The sequence below is a fragment of the Notechis scutatus genome, chromosome 2 (genome assembly GCF_049901735.1).
Source record: "Notechis scutatus isolate UNSWTSFEM ecotype Mainland chromosome 2, rNotScu1.2, whole genome shotgun sequence".
NCBI classification, from domain to species: domain Eukaryota; kingdom Metazoa; phylum Chordata; class Lepidosauria; order Squamata; family Elapidae; genus Notechis; species Notechis scutatus.
In genome coordinates, this window is record NC_142010.1 from 189,550,263 (window position 1) to 189,569,980 (window position 19,718).

The 19,718-nt window shown below is 37.0% G+C and overlaps 1 protein-coding gene across 2 annotated transcripts in view; it reads right to left on the minus strand.

Annotated features, from left to right (window-relative positions):
* The window catches only part of FOCAD (focadhesin), a 150,977-nt gene that overhangs the window by 13,417 nt on the left and 117,842 nt on the right, over positions 1-19,718 (minus strand). For both annotated transcript variants that reach the window (XM_087957633.1, XM_026680279.2), the window contains exons 28-37: positions 18,456-18,545; positions 10,439-10,586; positions 10,173-10,292; positions 8,309-8,431; positions 6,872-6,949; positions 4,364-4,435; positions 3,311-3,413; positions 2,764-2,844; positions 1,793-1,921; positions 181-296 (exon numbers count right to left, since the gene is read on the minus strand). In XM_087957633.1, coding sequence (XP_087813759.1) covers positions 181-296; positions 1,793-1,921; positions 2,764-2,844; positions 3,311-3,413; positions 4,364-4,435; positions 6,872-6,949; positions 8,309-8,431; positions 10,173-10,292; positions 10,439-10,586; positions 18,456-18,545 — 1,060 coding nt within the window. The remainder of the gene's footprint in view (positions 1-180; positions 297-1,792; positions 1,922-2,763; positions 2,845-3,310; positions 3,414-4,363; positions 4,436-6,871; positions 6,950-8,308; positions 8,432-10,172; positions 10,293-10,438; positions 10,587-18,455; positions 18,546-19,718) is intronic.

Sequence of the window (19,718 nt, forward strand, 5' to 3'; positions counted from 1 at the left end):
TTTTCATTCAGAGAATAGGTTAGTTTTAAAAAGAGTATAAACCTATTTCACTAAAATATGTGTTCCACCCCCCACCCCCCTTTTGTATTGAATGGAGAAGAACCACATGGTAAAAAAAACTGACTTTCCATGTCCACCCCCAAAACTGGGAAATAGAACCATTAGAGAAAGAACACATACACTTAGACTGTAGACCAGAGGTGGTGCCACCCACATGCCTAAAATCACTGCTGCATTCTGAGATGATTGGGCCTGGGTCACAGCTATTTCAATACACAACTGCTGTATTTCTTCTCCTAAAAGAAAAAAGGATGGAGAACTGAAGTCATAAGAAGACATAGCAAAAGGATTGGAATAAAACACCAACCTCAACTTCCTATATATCCTTCCAACTCTATTGAGTTAGAACTCAATAATAGAGTTGGTCTACTATTAGCATAGAATAATAGAGTTGGAAGGGACCAACTCAATAATAGAGTTGGTCCCTTCCAATTCCATTAGTCTTATGTTCTAATGTTCTATATTCAAGGAAATTTCCATTGCCCTGGAAAACATAATAGAATACAAGCAATGTTTCAGGGACCACAGAAAAGCAGTACAGAGGTAATCTGTGTCTTAACAGTTCATTTAGTGACCGTTCAAAGTTACAGTGGTACTGAAAAAAGTAATTTATGACCATTTCTCACACTTACAACTGTTGCAGCATCTCCATGATCATGTGAACAAAATTCAGACGCTTGGCAACTGATTCGTATTTATGACTGTTGCTATGTCCCAAGGTCACTTGATCACCTTTCATGACCTTTTGACAAGCAAAGTCAATGGGGAAGTCCAATTCACTTAACAACTGGGTTACTAACTTATCAACTGCAGTGATTCATTTAACAACTAAGGCAAGAAAGGTGGTAAAATGGGACAAAACTCACTTAAGTGAGACATTAACAAAAGCCTCACTTAACAATAGAAATTTGGTCGTAAGTTGAGGACTACCTATACACTAGTGCTGATCCTGATTGAAACAATCATCGGGTACCAGGGAGTGCCTGGTTCTGTGCAAAAATGAAAACCAAGTGAAATGGTCTTTATCTCTTATTTATTCATTTCAGATACATGAAGTATTTATTTCATTTGTTTACACTTACCATTTACTTTTTCTATGTTCCAGCAGATACTCAATTCAATAGATGACTGCAATTACATTTTGATTTGATACTGAGTTACAAAAATTATTCTAAAAGTATAATGAAACTAAAATCCAATTACAGGAGCACGATAAATAGAAAAATTTGCATTAGTCAACCAAGGCCAAGTAGGACTTTAAACAAAATTTAAATATATTAGAATAGAAGAGCTTGACTTGATTTAAGATTTAAACAAATAGTACCACAAAAATGGTATTTACATGAACTGAGAATACATGCTGAGGAAATAAAGAAACTCATAATCAGTTCTCCACCATGTATCCAAGTCCCGTCATATGGGAGAGGACGCTGCACTTTTGCTCTAATTGTATTTCTTCTGCTCCTTGAAATCTATGATGCAAATTTAAATTTTCAAATGTCATGACAAACAAATGGTGTAATGGAGCCCATTAAGTTACAAGGAAATTCATAAACCGAATGCATAAAGTTTTCACCTTCCACCACCTGTGAAGAATGCTTAATAGTGGATAAACAGGGATAAATAAAAAATGTTGCTCTATACTAAAAGAAGAGATCTGATGAAATTATTTATCTACTCAAAGGAATACAAACAAGATTCAGTTATTTATTTATTTATTTTTTAAGCATACCAAAATCTAGTCGCAGCAGCGGGGCGAGAATTGATGCCCAGTTCAAAGGGGGATACTGATAGCTTCCTCCAATCGATGCAATGGGTGCCATGGCTGCCTTTAAGAAGCTTGGATGAACTTCTTCAGGCCCTAAAACAAAGCCTCCGATTACTACTTGAAGAATTAGATACCCCAAATAACTGGCATATCTTATAGTAATAAAAACTAAGAACGACTTGATTAATTTTTGTGAGTTTTAACTATATTTTACTGAGTTTTAAAAATACAATCATTTTGTATCTTCATAGTAATATCTGGTATGAAAGCCCTTCATCAGAGTAAGGTCCAGATCCATTCCCCCCTTTTCTTCAGATATGCAAAATAAGTATACAAACACGGTCCAGATATCCCTCCATTTGCCCCCTAAGAATTCCAATTCGACATGAAAGAAGTTAAAACGGACACAAGCAAATGGGCATGCACCATTTTTTATTCCATAGTCCAGGGGTCCCCAACACCCGGCCCTTCAGAACCAGATTGTGGAAATGGTGGGGAGCGAGAGCTTGCATATGCAGCTGCATTAGTGAAAGTGGCGCACACACAAAACCATCCCCACTCCGCCCTGCCGCCATTGTTCCATCAAGCTGCAAAGATTGGAAACTGCTGCCATAGTCCATAAAGCAGACCCTTTGCTTTCTATTATAAATATCTTCTTGTAAATGGTAAAAATTTGGATTCTTTGGGAAAAAGTAGAGGGATACTCTTGGCTGTGTCCACATTACAGTCATTGAGAATGTGTAGAATCATAAGTTCACATCAGCAATGTAAGTCTTCTCCGGTTGTAAAAGAGAATGCTGATAATTTCTATAGTTAAAAAAAAATGTTTGGACCATTCTTTCAATTATCATGTCACATTTGTGGTAGAGAAGTGAAATAATTATTTCATTTCCTCACTGGAAGATGTTTTCCCCATAGAATAATTTTTTGTTTACCTTTCTTTCCGCCTTCTATAATAAAATCAATGGCTGCTCTAAGGAAACTTTTCTCAGGGAGGTAGCTAAAGTCAGAAGGAACTGTAAAGACAAAGACAAATCAGCTTAACCATTTTCACATTTACACTTGACAATTTTACAGCAGAATATAGAAAGGTGCCTGACATTAGAGTTCAAAACTGAGGTCCATGCATGATATTTGTGTAGTACGCTGGAAATAGTGGACAGGACCAAGTCAAAAAGTAACTTTCATTTCATTTACATTTAATGAAATGAAAGCCAATATGATTAACTCTTGATCACAGGGCAACTTAAGAGTAGGAAAAAGCAGGCTGTGGGAAATTCAGTGAGCGCTAGCAAACCAGAAATAAAACTTTTCTCTACGCAACAGGTGTCCTCCCCATGAACTGAAAAAAGACACTCTACTCAAGATGACCTCATAGTCTCAAAAATAAGCCCCAACCATATCAAAACTCTTTATTATTATCTCTTTCTCTTTCCACTGACATTTTCTGAATCTACAAACTCATGAGATGAGTTTACTTACCAGATGTTCGACTACGGGTTGCAGACACATTAGAAAGGTACAAATGTCCTAGCATCCATGCTGCGTTTACCTGAAGGCCTATCACCCCAGAAAAGCTGATTACCTGCAAGGAGAAGCATCACAAATGAACCCAAATTATAACTCATTGTATGTATGTTATCATAATTATAAAATAAATGTCACTAGTTTAATGTGGTGTTCCCCATAATATTACTGTAGGCACACTCAATATTTAGGTGAGTAGACCATACCATTCTGTAGATAACAGAATAAAAGGTGCTTTATTCTTTGAAGGGAAAAAATAGGCAAATGTTGAAGGGAAAATGTCCAATCATGACCATTCAATTGTCTGTGAATATTTTTCCTGTAACAAAGCTCATGCCTATTCTAAATAAGAAAACTTTAATCCAAAACAAGAACAAGAATGACAGCAAAAACTATATAAAACTATTCAGGGATTGTTGCCTGATTATACCCATACTCGAAAGTCATTCTGTTCAAATGGGAGTACACCTCTGTGAATATTTAGTAGAAATACAAAGCAAAGAAACTATGATTCCAAAATTGGAAAGTGAATTTTAATCACTATGACCAAAAGTGCGGGCTGCTATTGAGGTGTCTTTTTTCTTAATGATTAGTTGGAGTGAGATAGTTCACTACAAGCTGGAATAAAGACTACTGATAAAGCTGAAGATGGAACTATGGTGTGTCAGATCCAATGGATAGTGGATAGCAATTTCAATGATTATTTTCTAACCTCGTTAAAAGACTGATATGATTAATAACCATTTTCAAGCCAGCTCTTTCAGAAAAGGAAATGGGCCCAGGAAAGAAATAAGCAAGATAACCTCAGCAACAAAATATTATGTTTTTGAATCATATCAATTACATTGATAATTAAATTATTCCCTTATATTTAATCATTTTACCATGTCACAAAAAAAGTGACAACAATTTTGAAATAGAGCACCTGAGGACTTAAAGACCTGCCTAGATAATTCCATACTTTACCCCAAAATAATTTCACAGCAATGCCAATAGGTCAACCCATACCTGAGTCAGGGTTCGGATAACTTCATTTAGTTTGCTTTGAAACTGAGAAGATTGGATAGCTTCTGATTTCAGCTATTTTAAAAAAAAGGAAAAAGAAATGGGAGAACACTGATGGATGGGAGAAAAATTGCACCAAAAGCCAACGCATCTATATGGTGAGGAACTTTTATGTATGTGTGTACACACATACACGCACACAAATGATTTATTTTAATGTTTATTTAAAATGAGAACAATTTTATTTTCTAACACCAAACACATGCTGCTAAAGCAATGTTGGGTATGGTCTAATGGTTAAGGCACCAGGACATAAAACAGGAGACCTTGAGTTCTAGTCCCACCTTAGCCATGAAAGGCACCTTGTGACTTTGACCTAGTCACTTTCTCTCAGCCCAACCCACCTCACAAGGTTTTATTGTAGGGAAAATAGGAGGAGGAAGATATGTTGGATATGTTTGCTGCCTTAAGCTATTTGTAAAAATAATCAGGGCAGGATACAAGTAAATAAATAAATCACATGGCATTACACTCTACAGGTTACTAATCAAGGAAGCATAAGTGAATTCGAGTAAGTCACTTATTTGAGTAAGCCACTCTATCTGTTCCTCAGCTGTTTATTTATTGTGTTTGTTATATTCAGGAACACATCATACTCCTTTTCCCCATTTTTCCCAATGACATCTCTTTGATACTAGCCCAAAGTCACCCAATTAGCTTCTTTGGTTGAGAGGAGGCTTGAATTTGGGTTTTCCCAGGGTTAATCCTACATTTAACCACTACAGTATAATATCTCTTGAGTAAAAGCTATACCTTTGTTGACTCTGTATTGATGTCTGTTATTGGAAAACACCAATCACTTAAAACTTATTTATTTTTATCAGTGAATACATACATACACACACAGATATATATATATATATATATATATATATATATATATATATATATATATATATATATATATATAGAGAGAGAGAGAGAGAGAGAGAGAGAGAGAGAGAGAGATTCTCTATATTTCATCACACTAAAGTATAACTGAGAAAAATATTCTGTAATAATAAGCTAAATACTTAATATGTTGTATCACCCAGAAGAGACCAGAAGTAATCTTCTATATACTCTAAAGCAGGGGTCTCCAATTTTGGCAATCTTAAGCCTGAAGGACTTCAAATCCCAGAATTCTTAAAATTGCCAAAGCTGGAGACCCCTGCTCTAAAGAAAAACATTGTGTAACCATAAATTAAAAGAACTTCTATATACTCAAAAGAAAAATACTGTGTAATCGTAAACTAAATACTTAATATGTTGCAACACAGAGAAGAAAAAAGAATCGAGCTTCTATATATTCTAAATAAACATTTGTCTCTCATTCATGCATGGAGGGATAACACAGACCACCCTGTCTGGTGAGGCAAAGTCTGTTCCGCATCACTGATGGAAACTTAGGGAAACCACTGCTGGTTCTAGAGGAGAGCAATACAGAGGAGAGGTGCTAGGCTGGCAACCCCCTCAAATTCTCACCTAGACGTCCCAAAGAATTCTGGAACTTGGATAAACAAGACATCCAGAGGGAAGCAGGTTGTGAAGCCTGTAGTTGGAGTTTGCTTTTGGACAACACACACACAACTTCTCTCTCATTTTTTGTTACATGCTCATGCAACTTGTTTTAGCATTTTTCTATAAAAATCATGTATTTTTTTTTAAATGTAGAAGGGTTTTCCTCCAAAAACAAGAATAGAGAGATGGGAAAATAGTGGCTAGTAGAAGTACTATGGAATGAAGGACGAGCAGCAGTTCTTGCAGGCATACATACATCTACAGACCTCTTGCTCTTTCCGTACTACATTCTGCCCTAGCCTTATATCCTTTCAGGCAGCAAGGAAACAAAGTTATATTCTGGCCATTCTCCCAGTAAAATGGTTCAAAATAGCCATTTAGGCAGAAGGGGGCAGAGGAAGCATTGGCGGTGTTATTGTAGAGAAAGCTATAAGGGTGCTCTATGTAAAAGAAGACTTAGATGTTCATGTACTGCTATCCATGTACACTGTTGTGCCCCCCTCCAAATCTGAACCACTCTGGGGCAGCTCTCAAGGAACTAAAGTTGCCTAAATTTCACGTGACATTATGGTTTTTCCACCAGGTATGAGCATATTTTTGCAACACCACGGGGCTTGTTCAATTCACCTGAAAATATAATATAAGGAGCAAAGAATCAAGACCGTATGATAAATTCCAAATGAAAAAGGTTTATTGCTCAAGCCTAAACACAAGAATCTAGCCCACTAATTGGTCAGTACTAAATTGGTGCAAAATAAAAGACAACAGAATTCAAGAGGGGCTGGACTTGGAGCATCTGTGGACATGTAACAATTCTAGGCTGAGTCCTTTCTTGACTCTGCCCACAGGCTCTGCCTCTTCTCCTAAATCTACCCTATAAAGTTACCTTCCTATTCTTAAATTTGAAAACAATGTAAATTCAAGATGGAAATAACCATGCCCTTATTTTACCTGTATCATGGTATTTTCAGAACCCACTAGAGAGACCAAGCCATTGACTGCTGCTAATCTTTGCATTGTAGGGGCTCCCTAGAATCAAAGCAAAATCAAAGTTTGTTAGAGAAGAAGTGAATGTTCTTGAATTGCTTCCTGCAAGAAGAGATCCCCCTTCCCCCAAATTCTTCTAGCCACTGATCCAATGACAGACATCCTGATACCAAATATGCTACTATCAGCATTGTGAAATGGAAAGCTTTCCACTCATCCTCTCAGGATTCAATTCATAACTTATTCAGCCTTTTAATCATTTCAAAAATGAAATGCAGCTATGGGACTCTGTGGTCAGGAAGAGATGAATAGCACAAAAGGGAAGAGAAAAATGACTGCTTAGAAACTTTCACCTTCAACCACTTTAACCCCCGAAATCTTTGTGGTTGCTTTTCTATCCGTTAAAAAACAATACTGTGGTAAAGCAACTGGGGTGGGGAGAACAGATGGACAGGGAAGTGTTAAGCAGCTTCACTTAATTTCTACCATGCCACTGGTTTCCAGTTAAAAGCAGTGTAGGAACCAGGAAATACATCTGCTGATGTAAGTTTGGCCCTGGGTCAAACTTAGCGCAGCCCAGTTCTCAATGATTTAGAAGATCCAGAAGCTCATTTAGCTTCACTGCATGAATCCTGGATCTTCAGGTGTCCTTTATGGGTGGGGGACAGGGGTGGGATCCGACCAGTGTAACTACCGGTTCGGTGATTTTACATTTTGCGTGCGCATGCACGCTTCTCCCACACACACACCTGACGTATGCTGCATGCGCGTGTATATCATCATCAGCTAGCTGCCTGGACAGCTGAGCAGCGCTGTGCGCGGGTACGCAGTGGTTGAAAAAGCACTTTTTTTCTGCTTTTTCAACCGCAGCTGTGTCACGCAAAGTACCTGAGGTTGAAAAAGCAGGAAATAAAGGTCAGGTAAGAGCCCGGGCGGGCGGGCGGGCCAAAACAGCAGCAGACATAGAACCGGTTCTATGTATGTTCTCTGTTTGCTGCTTTTCAGAGCAACCGGTTCTACGGAAGTGGACAGAACCGGTAGAATCCCACCACTAGTGGGGGAAATAGAAACAAAAAGAATGGAATTGAACACAAAAATAGTTTGTCGCGAAAGTGGCTGCCTGCAAAGGCTTCTGGATTGTGGCTGAAATATGAAAGTGGAAGCAGTATGTTTCATCCCATAGTTGGGTAGACCAGGTTGCCCTAATAAGCCAGTTTCATTGGGGGGGGGGGGAGAATGAATAGAATCAGCCCATTCTAAGCCTCAAGACTTTCCATTAACCACAGCTAGCAAAAACAGATAAATTTATTCCATATTTTAAAAAAAGCAGCCAACTGGCACACTGCATCCCCAGGAATAGTTCTAGCTGTCAGTCAACTCATCCAGTTCCAAGTGCTTTACCTCGGCAAGTACAGTTTTCATCCAGGCAGGAAATAACTTATTGCTGAGAACATCTGCTTTTCCATGTCCGCATACAGACAATCCATGAACAAGGCTCCCCAAGGCTAAGGCAAAACCTGGTGTCTGGAGCAGAATAAGACATAAAGCAGGCAGCACATTACGAAGGCCGTTTGTTTTGCATTGTTTCCAAAGTGAGAAAAAAAAAAAACGGAGGAAAGGGGAAGGGCAGAGAAATCCTTAATTTAAGATGTGTACTGCAGTACAGTTGTGAGTTCTTTGAAACAAACAAAATCAAAATGCTTTTACGTTGTCGCACTCAAGCATGGAAATGAACTTGCACTGTACAGTATTGCTCACAGAGCAGCCCTTCTTCCAAACCAGATAAAATACTGCTTAAGATCAAGTGTAATTAAAAGTGAAAAAAAATCTTAGAATTCACAAACAAAAATATACCAGATTAAAAGATTGCAAAGCCACGAATGGTTTCATTATATGGTAAACATCATCCCCTTCCACTTTGAAGTGACCCCTTTCAGTTTCCTAGTATTCTTTATATAATTGCATTAAAAATTAGCAGGCTAGACTCTGAGGAGGGAAACAGTTGACATAATGACTTCAAAGTCCTGAATAAGATGGAGCAGCCTTTTTCAACTGGTACCCTCCAAATGAGTTGAGATTATACTCTTAAAATTTTCAATTATTTGGACATTGTAAGAGGAAGCCATGTTAGTTGACAGTGGCAAAAAAAATCTGGACTTTGATACCAACTTTTCTGAATAGGAATTTTTATTAAAACTTATTATTGTGCTTTCTTGAACTGCAACTCACTTCATCAGTTGTAGATGAAGGATTTACATTGAACAAAGGCAGGAGAAAGAGAGAAGGAAAAGTGATTATGCAGATGCAATTTACTTATAAAACAAATCACAAAAACCTTATCAATTAACAATTGTAATGTATTAATATATGTCAGTTTTGTGTCCATTAAGTCTTTTGCACAAAGACTATCTCCCATTTGTTCTAGATAGAATCTAGAGTTCTGGTCCTGCCATAGGTACAAACCCAGTTACTCTCTCACAGGTCTAGGAAGCACACAACAGCAAACCACTTCCAAAAATCCTTGCAAAGATAAACTGCAGGGATTTGTCCAGGCAGTCACCAGAAATGAATAACTGAATAACACACACATAAAAATTTCAGATAGATATTGTTGGCAAATGATAGCATACATCACAATGGAAGCAAAGTATATGAACTTACTTCTAATCTTATGCATGTTCTTGTTAAGATTCTGGTAGGTCACAAATTTGACATCAGGATTCAAAACAAAGGAATATCAAAGCATTTCAATCTCCCAACAAATTTCCTGACAAACCTCAAAGTGGATGTTTTGGAAAAGCAGGACTTTAACAGCACTTGCAAAGTTTTCAGGCCATCTCAGTGTACAGGTTATTTACACATTACAATTGTTAATAGATAAGGTACTTGAAATCTGTCTCATCTGTAACCTGAATCTGGATATTGTAACTATCTGTCCGCCTCCCTTTTTCTTCTCCAACTTCATTCAAATTTAAATCCTATCTCAGTCTGAGAACTGAAGAAGCTTCTTGGATGAGAATTGAAATGTTTTCAAGGGGGGAAAAAACAAGAGTTGCTTTTTGGAAAAGCACCTTTGGGACAACCATGACTTGGATGATTGAGAATCTCCACAGACATACAGGACTAAGGTTTCCTGCTGCCTCCATTTCAAAAAGCAGTTTGATTAGCTTTTCAGATCATTCATGCTGTTGCTGAAAACATTAGGATGACATAAAATATTACAGAAATATAAAAGCATAAAATTGATCTAAAAGCTTTATATGACCTGCTGATTCATTTCTGTTAATTTCTGCAACTTGTCCATAACCTCTTCAGCCTCTGTAGCCTCAACAATCCTAGTGCTGAAAGCAGAAACACAGACACAGGCAATTGTGTAGGCAAGAATCTAGAAAATAGAAAAAGTAAGAAATGATTAGAATGAAGTCATTTTTTAAAAGTATGTTTTATGTACACACAATCTGGGAAAAACAAGCATGCTGGAGAAACAGCAGATGAAAAGCAAGATTGGAAAAGTAAACATCATTCTCTTACTTCCTGTAATGTTCGGCTTTGGTCTTCTGCATCATCCAAGTATTTGCAAAGTTTACGCAGAGAAGTGGAGATGTGAGCTTCAGAATCTGTCAAGTTGCTGTGACTCATCAGTGACAGAACAAGTCCTACCCCCAAGATACATCCAGTTCTAAATATAGGAAATTAGAAAAAAGTGATGTGTTAAGTCAGTCAAAATTTAACCAATTATAAAGAATGCTTATTTTTTTCATATTCCAAGAAATTCTATTCGTGTCACTCATAAGAAATCACAATGATGTGAAAATGATTACACGTGTGATAACATGATCATGTGACTGGTATAATTACACACGTGTGTCATGCATAGAAGTCATTGCATTTTCAAGATAACATGATTATAAAATTGTTTCTTGTTTACAAATTTTGTACAAATATTAATGTTTTATTTGGGGGATCAATGTCACAACTCCATTTTATATTCACATATTAAAGTTACACACAGCCACAGAACTTTATTTTTAAATGCCTGTTTAAACAAGTATGTGCAATCGTTATTCAGTTCACAGCAGTTCATAGATAAGTGAAGAAACTGACATATCTGAAATGAAATTCATTACAAAAGATCTGTCTGTCATCCAGGTTCTGCCTGACTTGTATATGGTTATAATATTTTTATTAAACTAGTATGCCACTCAATAGTAGTTCAAGCATAATTGGCTCCACTAAAAAGCACTGCATCTGCGATAATGTGAAGAAATATATATGACAGCCTTTTCAGACAAGTGATTCTCATCAAGTAACAAAATACCTTGCCCTTACTGCACAATGTGGAAGTCCCTGCTATTCAATCCTTCCACTGGAAACAATGAGAAATATCTGTAAATATATGGTATTAGGCACATACATGTGGTGATTCATGATGAACATCCACAATGCAAGAACTGTGTGAATTTGAAAATCACTCTCATTGGCTAGTATTAGGAGCTACATTAAAAAAAACTATATCAATGATGGCCCTGATATAGTCATATCTTCATAGAACTGAAGCATATTTATTCAATTCATGAAGTAGATATTTAAGAAAAAAATAATGCTAGTATAACAATTCCTCACTGTTGTTGCTTTAACCGTTCAGTCGTGTCTGTGGAGACATTCTAGGCAAGTGCTCTCTATGCTACCCTGTCAAGCATAGCTTCTTGCTTAAAAGTCTATGCTGACCAATTGGCCCCCATCTTCACCTGAATCTTCAATAGATCACTAGAGATGCGCTATGTTCCTTCTTGTTTCAAACGCTCTACTATTATCCCAGTGCCAAAGAAGCCCTTCATCAAGGAACTGAATCACTACAGACCAATTGCTCTAACATCTGTAGTTATGAAAATCTTTGAAAGGCTTGTGCTGTCCCACCTGAAAACCATCACGGATCCGATGTTAGATCCCACGCAGTTTGCATACTGAGCAAATAAATCGACAGATAATGCCGTTAATATGGCTCTGCATTACATCCTACACCACCTTGAATCTCCAAATACTTATGCAAGGATCCTCTGTAGACTTCAGTTCAGCCTTCAATGCCATTATTCCAGACATTCTTCTAACTAAATTAAACCAGCTAGCGGTACTTGAACACACTTTAAGTGGACCATAAGCTTCCTAACAGACAGGAAGCAGTAGGTAAAGCTAGGCAGAATCACATCTGATACTTGTACAATTTGCACAGGGCCTGCCTCAAGACTGTGTGCTTTCTCCACTTCTCTCTATATACCAACAACTGCATCTCAAATGATCCATCTGTTAAAATACTGAAGTTTGCAGATGATACAACAGTGACTGGTCTCATTCGAGACAATGACGAATCCGCCTATAGACAGGAGGTTGTACAACTTGCCTCATGGTGTAACCGGAATAATCTGGAACTGAACACACTTAAAACCATAGAAATGATGGTAGACTTTAGAAGAAATCCTCCCATACTACCACCTCTTACAATACTAGACAACACAGTATCAACAGTAGAGATCTTCAAATTTCTGGGTTCTATTATATCACATGACCTAAAATGGACACCTAACATCAAAAATGTCATAAAAAAAAACCACAACAAAGAATGTTCTTTCTGCACCAACTCAGAAAGCTCTAACTGCCCAAGGAGCTGCTGATACAGTTCTACAGAGGAATTATTGAGTCTATCATCTGTACCTCTATAACTGTCTGGTTTGGTTCTGCAACCCAACAGGACAGACACAGACTTCAGAGGATAATTAGGACTGCAGAAAAAATAATTACTACCAACCTGCCTTCAACTGAGGACCTGTATACTGCATGAGTCAAAAAGAGGGAAAAATATCTACAGACCCCTCACATCCCGGACATAAACTGTTTCAACTCCTTCCCTCAAAACAACGCTATAGAGCACTGCACACCAGAACAACTGGACACAAGGACAGTTTTTTCTTGAAAGCCATCACTCTGCTAAACAAATAATTCTCTCAACACTGTTCAACTATTTACAAAGTCTGCATTACTATTACTATTAATCTTCTCATCACTCCTTATCACCCATCCCCTCACACTTGTGACTTTATGACTGTAACTTTTGTCACTTGTATCCTTACAATTTATATTGACTGTTTCCTAGTATGATTTGATTGCTAATTGTACCCTATGACTAATACTAAGTGTTGTACCTTATGATTCTTGACTCTTGAGGAATGTATCTTTTCTTTTATGTACACTGAGAGCACTTGCACCAAGACAAATTCCTTGCGTGTCCAATCACACTTGGCCAACAAAGAATTCTAATTCTAATTCTTTCAGTTGTTGAATGTCCATCTTTTGATTTTATTCATCCAGCATGATCTTTGCTTGCCCCTTCTTCGTGTTTCACTAACCATTCTAAGCATCATTGTAATTCCTGATTACTTAAAAATTACATTGTGAGCAATCCACCGCTAGATGGCAATAAAGTCTTATAGGTAGGCTGCAACTGTCCCCTGTCAAAAGAAAGCTATGTGAAACTATAAAAAAAAATACCCCTTTCAACAAGCTGGCTCCCATAAACATTTTTATTTAGATTATTTATGAGCATTTATTATCAATACATTCCAGATTCAGCATAGATTCTTATGCTTCTAAAAACAGAGAAGAACTGTTTTGAGACCTTCATCAAATCACAGAAACTGTTGAGTGACTTTCATCAGTGTCCCTTTCCTCCTCCAACTTCTGTCCACCCTCAAAATTTTATGTCAAAGAGTCAAGGGAATCTCTGCCAAAAGTTGGGAGAGGAAGATAGGAACTCCACTTTGGTGAGTGAAGGAAATTTGATGCACAAAGATTCTTGGTTTTTAAAAATTTATTATTTTATTAAAGTCATAACAAACAATCATGACTATAAATGGATTGAACTTGACACATTAATGACAATTAAAAAAAAACAAATTAAACTTTGTAAAATGTTAAGAAAAATAACCAAAGGAGGAACTTCTCCCCAAGCAGCTCAACCAAGAGGGGAAATGTTCACACAATGGTAAAAACACAACGGTAAAGTCAGAGAGAAATGGAACGGAAACAGAATGGTGGTTAGGGTCAGCTGCTTAATCTTAAATACAGTATTTTGTTGCAAGTGCCACTTGTATAAAGTGTTGAGTAGTCATGTTTTGAATATTTCCCCCTTTAGTTTTGCTCAGGTCAGAAATGGTATTGTATGTGTGAGAAAGGTGGGGGGGGGGACAAACAGAAAACAAAATACAGAAGCACAAAACAAATGAACAAGAAAAACAAAAACAAATCCTCAGAAAATCAACAGGTTCAATAATTGAACATACTTGTCATGAAAACTGTACAATTTTCATTCAAAAAGATTTATTTCCCTTTCTCTTAAAAGATACTAGATGGCAATGGCTAAGCAATAGCCTTGATTGATAATATATTTCATAGTAATATATCAGATAAAATCCAAGCCCTTCTTTACATAATACATAATTAAGTTATGGAGATTGATGCAGCTAATTTAGAGAATTAAGCATATCAAAGACGAATAGGGTTTCCAACGGCTATCCAGAGCGGAGCTGAACTATTTTAGAAGTATTTCTCCAGGTAAAGTAAGATTCCCTCCAAAATGACGGAATCAAATTCTGAACTTAATGAAAGACAGATAATGAACTGCAAAAATGGCAGCTCTATTTTCATTTTCTCTGACGTCAAATTTCATTCTGATCATATCCTATCCACCCTTAGAAGCATAAGCTCTTCTATAACTTTTTCTTTCTCTACTTGGGCCTTAATTGTTATTTTGAATTCTATGCTCTCTCTGTAGTTCTCCAGTGTATGTATCAGTAATTACTGTTTCTTGTTGAATTATATATTGTTCTGCCTCACAGTGCTCCTTCTGTGGGCCTTTTATTTAATTGCCAGTGTACTCTGTGTTTTATAGGCATTTTATTTTACATGCACACCATTGTGAATAATACAATATACATATCTGTAATGCTAATAAATAGTTATTTACACTCAGTTCATTGTGAGGGCAGACTACACAATCCACATGGGAGAATTAAAGGAGAGATTTCATCTTCTATCAAAATCCCAGTAGGAGATGACCAGACTGAGCCTGAGGGAGGGGTTAAATAGATCATCAGTCTCGAGTCCCTTTGCATCCACAGATCTAAGTCTTCCACCACCCTTGAATTCCATCGACCCTTATTTACCACCAATTTGTTTTGACCATTAATAGTTCAGATTTTGTAGAGAATAGTAGCATACAATAAACCTATATTCATTTGAACGGCCTTCAGATTTAAATTTGTTTTCCATAGGATCAATTATGTGAAAATTACATATTTAAGGAAGGTCCACTACTACCTAAATATGTCCACTTTATGAAATCCTTCCATTCCTTTCTCTGGGATTTTACAGACCCATTTTTAGAAAAAAAAATGCTGTACCTACTTTTGTAGATATCCTAGGCTGGCCAATGAGAGCCACAATATTTAACTAATTTATAGAGCCGTTCATCCTATGAGCAAGGGATTCTGGGCAGCAAAACAAAAGAAAAATGTATGATTCCAAAATTTAGTTCACATTTAGCTCTGAATCAAACTGTCCAGAATCTGAAATGTTTCAATCAAATCAGAGAGTTTTCCAAATGATCATTTCAGCATCTGAACTGGGTGACTGATACATGTCTTAACGTTTAACAATTAAGTTCTAAAAAAAACACCTCAATAAAGTATTTTAATGGATAAAATATGAATTCCTTATGTACCTCCCTAATACAAAAATTACTTGGTCCATATGAGTGCTTCATTTCTTGATATAGTTTTTAAAACTGTAGTTTAGAATGAGGTATCTATCTCTTCAAATATTTTATGAGCTAGGAATATTTGCAATCTAAAATGACATTTGGTATCGGTAATAACCAGATTTTTATTTAGCTCATTTTGCCCCAAACCATACCTAAAATAGGAGGCAAAAGATCCTAATCTTTCATCTCCCTACCACTGTACTATACCTCCATCTGCTCTTGGCTGGCAGGGAAAGCTAATTTGGCTACAATTATCAAGCTTTTATCTTATGCTAAATGGGCACTCAGACATGAAACAGTGGGCATTGCAAAGCAATGTGGCTAATGCATCTCCCTTTTACCATATGTGCCTCCTATCATGCCAGAAGACAGTCGAGCAATGCCAATTTGATTCTAAACTCAGCTCTCCTTAGATTACAGTGAGGGCAGCATCTACTCAGTGCCAAAGAAAAGTCTAAAATCTCTGCCAACGAAACAAGGAATCCGCATACATTTGCATACATTTGCACAACTAGGTATTTCTCTTTTGCTTCCAAGTGTCAGATTCTCAAACAGCAAAAGAAAGTAAGAAGACTGAACATTTATTCTTTATGGCATAAAATAAGAACGGAAAAAGGAATGAATTGAAGGATGAAAATGGGGGGGGGGGGGAATTAACCTAGTTGAGGCCATTAGATACTGAATCAGGACTGATTCAATAATGCTTACAATTTCAATGGATTTTGGAAGTATCAACCTGAAATTCACCTCTAAAATGGCCTTTTTATCTAAACATTGATTCTGACTGTAATGGTCAGGATACACCTCAAGGCCCATGTAATTTTAAACATGTTTTTTTTTCCAGCATCACTGTTCCATACATTTTAGTCTTTTCCCAGATTCTCAGCCTTTTTGTTCAACACCTGGAGTTCTAGCCTGTCGCTTGGCAAACCTAAATAAGTTTCCTTTCATCCATACTTTACATCCAATCTCCAGCTGTTAAATTAACACAATAGTTCCTCCAAATAAAGGAGCAGGGTGAGACAGCTGCTCCTGCAGCTCAGACTGCATTATAAGCACATGTCTGTTCTAACAACAGGCTCCAGAGATGTTAGGCTCAACTCAACCTTACCAACCAAAGCTTCAAAAGTGCATTTTATTAATTAACCTGTAAAGGAAGAGTCTCCTGTCAACGCTGGCTGACTCCATGATGCCATTACTGCCCTCCATTTTACCTTAAATGCTCCAAATCTTCAGTGTTCTAGGTTTAGGATCTAAGTGACACTGCATAGTTATCTTTATTACGTACTTTGCCTTTTCTGCTTAGTTTTTTGCCATCCCAGCAAAAACATAAACTATACATAGAACCATTTATTGAACACGTAGAAATATATTTAGGAGTTTAGAGAAAAATGTAATGAATGAAGCAGTCCTACAGTTTTCTACATATTGCATGGAATTTATAAACTCTTCCACAGTTGTGGAAAGAAAACAATGAAATCTAGTAACTCAGAAGACTGTCTTTGTTTCAGAGGGCAAGCATTTTGGAGATGTTTTAAATCTCTATTATATTTATACAAGCAAGTATATATTATAAATGTAGCATGCACCACTTTCTATCATGTAATAGGCAAGGTTATTTTACTGCACAAATACTATGAAAATATATAATAAAAACTGTATAAAGTACAGTTAATTGTTCAATATATGTAGCTGCTCTAAATACATATGAATCTTATGTCTCATAAGAAGCCCAGCTATAATACAGAGATTTACCACTACTATAACTGTTTTCAGCCTAACCTCATTATTGTTCCTAAAGCAGTGTGGAGAACATAAGTAAAATAACAGAAATTACAATACTAAAAAGGGAAAACACATGGCGTACTACAGCACAAAACTACAATAAAATTAAGCAATCTAAAAGTCTAAGGCATTTTAAAAATACACTTCCTTTGTTTATTCAAAGAATTTCCTTTAAACAAGCATCTCACACTAGTACAACAAAAAAGCATATACCTGTTTTACAGTGGATAATCAAGCAACCATTATGTATTCCTCCTATTTATACCCCATTTTTCCTGTAAAGTGTTCAGGAATTGCCTAGTTTTATCTTCACAAACATTTTAGAAAGTAGAATTAAGACGATATTATGCGACTCGTATGAGATCAGCAAAGAGTCACAACTAAGCTCCATGATCCAGTTTTAACTCTATTAAACCTGGACCTGCATGATGTTGGTGAATTACAGTTCCTAGTATTCTTGTCAATAGTCATGTTGTTTGGTTACTGGATGTTATAGCTCAGCATCTAGAACAGGGGTGTTAAACTCAAAGCGTGCAGGCCAGATCCGGCCCGCAGGGTGTTTCTAGGGTGAGACTGCCCTGGAAACAGTGAAGGTCCAGCCCACAGTGCCTCTGCCAGCAAAAATGGAGCTCGGGAGGGCTGTGTGCAGCCCTTCCAAGCACTGTTTTTGCTGGCGGAAGGTTGCAGGAGACATCCCAGCCGAAAACAGAGCTTAGAAGCCCTTTTTTGCTGGCAGAGTACTCGGGCCACAGGCGCCCCCAACATGAGTGATGTCAAGTTGGCCATGCCCACCCCATCCCCCCCAAGGTCAAACACAACCCTGATGCGGCCCTCAATGAAATCAAGTTTGACATCCTTGATCTAGAGGAATATAATTCCTGCTCCTGATCTAAGCACAACTTCACTCTACACATCAAAATGCAAGCACAACAAACATATAAATGTACATACCTGTACTCAATACTTGTGTCAAAGCAGCAATCTTCTAATGTATCCAGGGATTTCATCAACAGAAGATTCATTTGCTTGTCAGCTACATCACTAGGGGAGGAAGAGTAGTGATAATAAATCCTAGTGATACATTGCTCTACATTGTAAGTCTTGTAAATTCTTACAGTGTTTTCTTGATCTGATAACCAATTGGCTATCATTATTTATATATTCTTCTCTAGTCTGATACAAGTTAACATTTTGCATCTATGGGCAACAGAGCTATACGTACACTCACAGAAATAAACAAACTAACCACACAACATACAATGTCATGTAGTAAGGAGTGGATTCCAAGGAGAAGGTGTGTGCATTCCAAAGGAATAAGAGGCAACTAAGTCCAGATCTTATGTGAGAGAAAGATGGTGAAGATAGGAGCCTCCTAATCATTCACAGAGTATATTGTAAACGCACACAGTGGAGACTTCGTCTGGCAAAACTGTCTGTAGGCATGAAACAATAAAGAACTCAACTTGGAAGAATCACCACGTGTCATTATTTTTGATATATACACACATCTCCAAAAGCAGCATCCAGAATTATATTAAGAGCGTGCCAATGGGAAGTGTTGCTAACTTCTCTTCTCTTTTGATTTCTGACAAACATCTCTCAAAAGACCAAAAGAGAGAGAACTTACTTATCCCTTGACTCTATTCTTTATGCAATAGACGCTTTAAAGAATGAAAGAATAGGACTCATAATTTCTAGACAAACTTGTTTTTCCATCTTTCCATCCTTCTGATTTTACTAGAAAGTATACTCAAGACTAATTTAGGCTCCACTGAGTGTGTGCAAATCTATTTCCTTTCAATTCTTCTCACATATTCAGTATTGTAGTCTAAATGATCTTGTAAGAGCAGAGCTAAACAGTTATAGAGAACTGAATCAGTTTTATTCTTATCAGTTTCAAAAATAGCAGCTTTCTTTAAAATGTAGGTTTCCTTTATCTGCTGAAGCTATCAAAGCCTGCACCTTTGTATGGTATGTCTGTCAATGAAAAAAAAACCTATGACTTAAGATACCAAGTCCCAAATAGGATGAATGGATGGATATTTGGGGAAATTATGATAAGTAGTTGCTTAGTTCCATATTATACAATACTGTGGTGTCTTTTTTATTAACAGTAGAGAGATGACTTTGCTCCCATGCACAATGCACTGGTGTAATTTTGTCTATTTCTTTTTAAACTACTTTTTATTTTATTGTTCCTATACTGTATTTTAT